Here is an 8,229-nt window from a genome sequence, read left to right as displayed (position 1 = left end):
TTGAGCCACCGCGCCCGGCCTTTTTTTTTTTTTTTTTTTTTGAGACAGAGTCTCACTCTCTGGCCCCATTGCAGCCTTGACCAAAGATCAGGTGATCTTCCTACCTCAGCTACCTGAGTGGCTGGGACTACAGGCACATACCACCATGCCTGGCTAATTATTATTATTTTTTTTTCTTTTTAATTTTTTTCAGAATAGAGATGAGGTTCAGGCTGATTTCAAACCCTGAGCTAAAGTGATCCTCCCACCTTGGCCTCCCAAGGTGCTGGGATTACAGGTGTGACGCACTGTGCCCAGCCAAATTTTTATTTTCAGCAGAGACGAGGTCTTACTATGTTGCCCTGGCTGGTCTTGAACTCCAGGGCTCAAGTGATCCTCCCACTTGGGCTTCCCAGAGTGCTGGGATTACAGGCATGAGCCACAGCCCCTGACCTAATTTTTAGAACATTTTGTGTAGAAACGAGGTCTCACTACATTCCCCAGGCTGGTCTGGAACTCGTGGCCTCAAGCAATCTTCCCACCTTGGTCTCCCAAAGTGTTGGGATTACAGACATGAGCCACCATGCCTGGCCTGAAATTTTATTCTGAGATGCTGCCTCACTCCCCAACCCCTCGCCCATAGCATAGTAATGAGCATAACTATCTAAAATAATTTGAAATGTCTACGTTGTGCTGGCAAAGTTGCTTGAATGAATGATCCTAAAACCTAAACCTATAAAATGTGGATTCTGAACAAGATCATTCCATAAATATAAATGCTTTTGAGGATATATTTATAGTGACAGAAACAAGCACTTAAAATATTTAGCCAAGAAATTGCTGATATCTGCTAGCATCAATAATGTCCTTGACATCTGCTAGAAATTTATGGCAGAGCTTTGGAAATTAAAAAAACTGGCTTTCTGACTTGAAAAAAAAAATGTCCTTGCTGCCTACTAAGCAACAACCCTTGGCAGAGATGCCATTATCTTCAGCTCTCTTTAACAGATAAGAAAATGGAGCAAGTTGACCAAGGTCGTGGAGAAGCTGGAATCTGAGTCCAGGCAGTCTGACTCATAATAAATTATATTATAAATTATCTACAGAACTAGGCTGTCCAATAGCCACTACGCACACAAGAGTACCTAATTTTAAATTTAACTTAATTTACAATTTTGTTCCCTAGTCACACCAGCCTCTCCTGAAGTGCTCAGTAGCACATGTAGCTCTTGGCTACCATATTGGACAGCACCAATCTATTATAGAACATTTCCATCACTGCAGAAAGTTCTATTGGAGAGGGCGTAGTTAGAGAACATTTTGGAGTATTTAAAATTTCTTTAATTAAGTAGTTTTAAAACATTTCTTTTTATGCCCCAGAAAAAAATGCTTATGAAATATTGTTAAGAAAAACAGAACCCAAAACTGCACTAAGAGAATTGAGGGATAGAATTAAATATAAATATCATTACAGTTAACCCTTGAATAATACAGGTTTGAACGATGCAGGTCCACTTATACACTGATTTTCTTCCCCCTACGTCACCTGTGAGACAGCCAGACCAACCCCTCTTCCTCCTCCGCAGCCTACTCGACATGAAGATGACGAGGATGAAGACCTTGATCCTCACTGAAACTGATGACTCACCTTCATGTAATAAACAGTAAATATACTTTTTCCTCCTTATGATTTTTTTTTTTTTTTTTTTTGAGACAGAGTCTCATTCTGTCGCCCAGGCTGGAGTACAATGTCATGATCTTGGCTCATTGCAACCTCCACATCCCCAGGTTCAAGCGATTCTCCTGCCTCAGCCTCCTGAGTAGCTGCGATTACAGGCCCCACCACACCTGGCTAATTTTTGTATTTTTAGTAGAGCTGGAGTTTTATTTACCATGTTGGCCAAGCTGCTCTTGAACTCCTGATCTCAAGTTATCTGCCCACCTCAGTGTCCCAAAGTGCTAAGATTACAGGCGTGAGCCACTGCACCTGGCCTGATTTTCTTATTTTTTTTTTTTTAGACAGAGTCTCTCTCTTGTTGCCCAGGCTGGAGTGCAGTGGTGCGATCTCGGCTCACTGCAAGCTCTGCTTCCTGGGTTCAAGCCATTCTCCTGCGTCAGCCTCCCAAGTAGCTGGGACTACAGGCGCCCGCCACCACGCCCGGCTAATTTTTTTGTATTTTTAGTTGAGATGGGGTTTCACTGTGTTAGCCAGGATGGTCTCGATCTCCTGACTTCGTGATCCACCTGCCTCGGCCTCCCAAAGTGCTGGGATTACAGGCGTGAGCCACCACGCCCGGCCTGATTTTCTTAATAACATTCTATTTTCTCTAGTTTATTGTAGGAATACATTATATAACACATATAGAATATAAAGTATGTGTTACTTGACTTTTTATGCTATTGGTAAGCTTCCAGTCAACAGTAAGCTATTAATAGTTAAGTTTTCAGGGAGTCAAAGGTTATACTTGAATTTTTGACTACTAACCCCCAAGTTGTTCAAAAGTCAACTGTATTTTGTTTTATTATTTTATTTTTTTGAAATAGGGTCTCACTCTCACCCAGACTGGAGTACAGTGGTGCAATCATGGCTCACTGCAGCCTCAACCCTGGGCCCAGGTGATCCTCCCACCTCAGCCTCCTGAGCAGCTGGGACGACAGGTGTACATCACCACATCCAGCTAATTTGTATATTATTTTTTGTAAAGATAGGGTCTTACTATGTTGCCTAGGCAGGTCTTGAACTCCTGGGCTCAAGCAATCTTCCCACCTTGGCCTCCCAAAGTGCTGGGATTACAAGTGTGAGCCACTGCACCTGGTCTTGTTTTACATTTTTATAAACTTTGCAGATTTGTAAGAATAACTTATTTACTCTTATAACCGCAAAATAAAAAACTTTGACAGAAAAGTGGAATGGGGGCACTTACCCGTCCAATCTGTGGAAATATACTAAAAGAAACTGGCACCATCAGTCCCATTGTCAGGACAGTACAAGACAGTTTCAAGATCCACAATGACCCTGGGTTTTTCAGGAAAAACTGAGTCCTGTAAGAGACAAGGCATGGCTCACTAGTGATGTTAAACTATCAGGGCTTGTGTATTTTTTGAACAGCTGAATCAGGGCCTGTTTTTTTTTTTTGCTTTGTTTTGTTTTTTAATTTTTATTTTTAGTGCACCTGAACAGCTGGATCAGGGCCTGTTCTTTTTTCTTTTTATTGTACCTGAACAGCTAGATCAAGGCCTGTTTTCTTTTTTTTTTTCTTTTCTTTTCTTTTTTTTGAGAGAGTCTTCCTCAGTCGCCCAGGCTGGAGTACAATGGTGCGATTTTGGTTCACTGCAACCTCTGCCTCCTGGGTTCAAACGATTCTCCTGCAGCAGTCTCCTGCATAGCTGGGATTATAGGCGCCCGCCACCACGCCTGGCTAATTTTTGTATTTTCAGTAGAGGCAGGGTTTCACCATGTTGCCTAGGCTGGTCTCAAACTCCTGACCTCAGGTGATCTGCCCACCTCAGCCTCCCAAAGTGCTGGGATTACAGGCGTGAGCCACCGCGCCATCCCATCCCTCCTTCTTGGACATGTGCTGTGTGTGTGGTCCTAGCAGGCGATTCCCAGCCTCGCCACACTGCAGCTCCGGCACACAACCCAACTCAGGCCTACAGAACCCTTCCCCAGGAGGCTGCCCTGAGGGGAAGACATTCCTGCCTCCCCTGGGGTTTGCTGTATTCCACTCTGATCAGGAGGCTGTGAGGCTATGAGCTGGAAGTTACTAGCAAACGGGTCCCTCATCAAGATGAAGAAGCCAATCTGGCAGGAGAGAAGGAACCAACACCCACGAGGGTGACAGGGAGGCGCACCCAGCAAGGGAGCTTCTGTTCAAGCTGCCATGGTCTGCAATCCTTGCCCGTTCCGGCCCTAAAGCCCCACATCTCCCCTCGGGCCTGAGCTCTCGCAGGTTAGGCTTCTCATACTGGGGGCCACAGGAACCCTGATGGATGCCCAGGTCCTCCACCTCGTAGACCATTTCTGCCTTCTTCAAAGAGATGAATCTCAATCCGGAGTCGCTGAAGCTAATTTAAAGTTTTTGCTTGGAATGGGGGTGCAGAGGGGCGGGCTTGAGCAATATTCACAGCACATCAGAGCCAGGGGAACGTGCACGTCATCCAAGCCCCTCATTCTAGAGGTGAGGAAATGGCCGTGGAAGGTCCTTCGACACGTCAAGGACACGGGGTAACTGGAGGCAGAGCCTGGGCTGGAATCCACGCACCTGGATTTCCATGCCTGCCACAATCAATCTGACTGTCTGAGTTGTGATGTGTGTTTATGGGAAGGTTATTCTTTCCACCCTCTACCACGGTCAGTATCTGACAGGTTTTTATAAGGATTTGACTTTCAGATCCCTACCTGGGGATATGACCATGCCTCTTACCTTTTAAAAAAGTAGGTGAAGACTTCCGGAATCAGAGCAGAGGTCCCAAACAGCACTGTCCTGGATGCTGCCGTTTCTCTAACAGCCTAGCAAAAATGAAAAGAAAACAGCTTAGGCCTGGCACGGTGGCTCACACCTGTAATCCCTGCACTTTGGGAGGCTGAGGCAGGTGGGTCGCTTGAGGTCAGCAGTTTGAGACCAGCCAGGCCAACATGGTGAAACCCCCATCTCTACCAAAAAATACAAAAATTAGCCAGGTGTGGTGTTATGTGCCGGTAGTCCCAGCTACTCAGGAGACTGAGGCACGAGAATCACTTGAACCTGAGAAGCGGATGTTGCAGTGAGCCGAGATCACGCCAGTGCACTCCAGATTGGGCGACAGAGTGAAACTCCGTCTCAAAAAAGAAGCTTAGTACAGGAGCAGGACGATTTCTAGGGATCCCACAACTCCTGCCAGAGACAGGCAACAGCAACCCTCCCTTCTCACTGAGAAAAAGGACGCCCGTGGAAAGAGGCGGAGGGGATCCCTTCCACGTACCTTTCCACATACAGGTGTGTGGAGGTCGGCCGCACTTGGTGCCAGAAATAGCTGGGAGGGGAGTTACCTCCTCGACTCCACAGTCGTCTCCATCCGTCTCCAAACGACCCCAAATAAACTATCCACTAAGTACAAGCAAAGGTGGCTTCCAGACAGACCCTCACTGAGAACCAAATCGTTCCTCAGTGGAAATGCTGGATTTGCCACGGAGGTTCACTCCGTATTTCCCGTCCAAGCCAAATCTCTGCCACTGGCCTGTCCTGACCTGGCTCGGCAGCAACTCCCACACCTGCCAGTGGGGGAGCCTCCAAATGCCCAGCTCTGAGGACACGGGCACAGCATGGGACCCACACGAGGCCGCCTGTCTGTACCCGTTTCGCAGCGAATTAAAAGTGTTGTACTATAAAATTGTGTTATGTACAGGTTATAACATTTTTACAATCTTTTCTATAATGTACATTACTGCATACATTAAACATTTACACATACAATTTACTGTATGGGTGAATATGCACAAAACCACGTACCCTCAAGGGCACTTTAAGGGACTTGTAAGGGAAATTTTGACTATGAAACAGCTCACGTTAACTTTTTTACTACTTTTATTTATTTATTTATTTTTAGAGACAGGATCTCACTCCGTCATCCAGGCTGGAGTACAGTGGCATGATCACGGCTTACTGCAGCATTGACCTCCCAGGCTCAAGCGATCCTCCTACCTTAGCCTCCCAAGTAGCCAGGATCACAGGTACACCCTACCACACCCAGCTAACTTTTTGAATTTTTTGTAGAGATGGGGTCTCACTATGTTGCTCAAGCTGGTCCTGACTTCCTGGCCTCAAGCAATCCTCCTGCCCCAGCCTCCTAAGTAGCTAGCATGTTAACTTTAGAACCCGCCCCTGGGTAAGACACATATACCACAAACAGCACATGGTATACCCAAGAGGAGCAGGCACACCTGCACCCCTCCTTCCCTGAACTCTGTCCTTCCACTTCCAGCTTCCCATGATTGGCTTTGACCTACCTTCCCAGGCTCCTCCTACTGGCCAGCCCCTGCTCTCTGCTCACACCTCTGCCCTGCTGCGGGCGACAGTCACGCTTGTGCGGTTCCCTCTGCAGGGAATGCCTTTCCCCCAACAAAAGAGAGGAAGCCGAGGAGGGCTGTTTTAAAAATAAGGTCTCAGGGGCCGGGCGCGGTGGCTCACGCTTGTAATCCCAGCACTTTGGGAGGCCAAGGTGGGCAGATCACCTGAGGTCAGGAGTTCAAGACCAACCTGGCTAACATGGTGAACCTGCCTCTACTAAAAATACAAAAAGTAGCCGGGCACAATGGTGGGCACCTGTAATCCCAGCTACTCGGGAGACTGAGGCAGGAGAATCACTTGAACCTGGGAGGTGGAGGTTTCAGTGAGCCGAGATCACACCATTGCACTCCAGCCTGGGCAATAGAGTGAGACTCAGTCTCTAAAATAAAAGAAAGAAAATAAAATAAAAGTCTCAGGGACATAAAGTAAAATTGCTTGACTTCTGGAAGGGAAAAATGGCTGTTGGTGTGCTGTGCGTCCACGTCAGTGGGGCGAGGCCCGCCTCTCTCCCTTGGTCCCTTGTATGGGGAGGACACTCCAGGTGAGATGCCGTCATTAGGAGGCGCTGTGTGCAAAGGAGTGGCTTAAGGCCAGTAGGGGAACAACAGCCACGAGTCACCTGAAATCGGACCAACAGTGCCCTGTCACCATCAGATATTGCTGGTTACGCAGTTTCTGAAATTTTAGCTAAAGGAAATAACCTTCTGCGGACAGGGAAGTGATAGAAGAATGCTTATTGCTTGTGCACAGTTGCAGACACTTTATTCTTCAGAGAAAAAAAGACTTTTTTTTTATTTTTAAAGCAGGCCAGTAAAGCTTTTCTTTGACCCCAATATGCCCCTCATGCCAAAACTGGAGTTTCCTCTGGTGAGATGGACTCCAAACAGCCAGTCAGGCCTGAGGCTATCTTCCCGCTGGGAGGCTGGGGCTCCTGGGGAGACGGGGCTCTCGCTGGTCAGGGTGTGCGTCTCCAGAGCCTAGCACCAAGCCTGGCAGGCAGGAGGCGCTGGGAGTAACTTGCCATTTCGATATTTGCTCTAAACTGGGTGCAGTGCCTCACACCTCCCAGCACTCTGGGAGGCCAAGGCAGGAGGATCACTTGAGACCAGGAGTTTGAGACCAGCCTGGGCAACACAGCAAGACCCCACTCTCTACAAATATATATATATTTTTAATTAGCCATGTATGGTGGTGCACACCTGTAGTACTCAGGAGGCTGAGGCAGGAGGATTGCTTGAGCCCAAGAAGTTGAGGCTGCAGCAAGCCATGTTCGCACCATTGCACTCCAGCTTGGGCGACAGAGGGAGACTCTGTCTATAAATAAATGAATAAATAAATAAACTTAAAAAAATTTGCTCTCATTCTCCTCTCCAGCTTTAGGAATACGTCACAGCAATAGTAACACCTTAAGTTCACATGGAGTTGCAGAGAAATACAAACACACATGTATATAAAGATGTGCAAAGATGTGCAAGTGAACGTCAGAGCAGCCTGATTCATGATAACCCAAGGCTGGACACAACTGGAACATCCACCGCCTGCGGAATAGAGAAGCAAAATGCAGCACATCCAGGAACGGAATACTACTCAGCAGTGAAAAGTAACAAATGACCAACATGTGGTACAAGATGGACGAATCTCAAACGTGAAAGAAGCGAGACACAAAATACTACTGTGTGATTCACTTATGTATAATTTCTGAAAAAGGCAAAAACTAAGAAGACACAAAAGCAAGTCAGTGGCCGGGCACGGGGGTTCATGCCTGTAATCCCAGCACTTTGGGAAGCCGAGGCCAGTGGATCACAAGGTCAGGAGATTGAGGCCATCCTGGCTAACACAGGGAAACCCCATCTCTACTAAAAATACAAAAAATTATTCGGGCGTGGTGGCGGGCGCCTATAGTCCCAGCTACTCAGGAGGCTGAGGCAGGAGAATTGCTTCAACCTGGTAGGCGGAGGGTGCAGTGAGCCAAGATCACACCACTGCACTCCAGCCTGGGTGGCAGAGCGAGACTCTGACTCAAAAAAAAAAAGAAAAGAAAAAAAGAAGCAGATCAGTGCTTCCCTAGGGCTGGGGGTAGGAGTGGGCATTTGGGACATTTTTAGGATGATGAAAATGTTCTACAACTGGACTGTGGTGATGGTCACACAACTGTTTCATTTATTTATTAGTATTATTTTTTGAGACAGAGTCTTTCTCTGTC

General features: G+C 47.0%; 1 protein-coding gene across 2 annotated transcripts in view; it reads right to left on the bottom strand.

Annotated features, from left to right (window-relative positions):
• Window positions 1-8,229, bottom strand: part of SFXN4 (sideroflexin 4) — a 25,692-nt gene that overhangs the window by 2,427 nt on the left and 15,036 nt on the right. For both annotated transcript variants that reach the window (XR_001000469.1, XM_011930270.1), the window contains 2 exons: window positions 4,404-4,489; window positions 2,904-3,021 (listed from right to left, as the gene is read on the bottom strand). Coding sequence is in view for 1 of the 2 variants with exons in the window: in XM_011930270.1 (XP_011785660.1) it covers window positions 2,904-3,021; window positions 4,404-4,489 (204 nt within the window). In the remaining variant the exon portion in view is untranslated. The remainder of the gene's footprint in view (window positions 1-2,903; window positions 3,022-4,403; window positions 4,490-8,229) is intronic.

Source organism: Colobus angolensis, unplaced genomic scaffold, assembly GCF_000951035.1.
Source record: "Colobus angolensis palliatus isolate OR3802 unplaced genomic scaffold, Cang.pa_1.0 Scaffold85, whole genome shotgun sequence".
NCBI classification, from domain to species: Eukaryota; Metazoa; Chordata; class Mammalia; order Primates; family Cercopithecidae; genus Colobus; species Colobus angolensis.
This window is presented reverse-complemented; position numbering and strand designations above follow the sequence as displayed.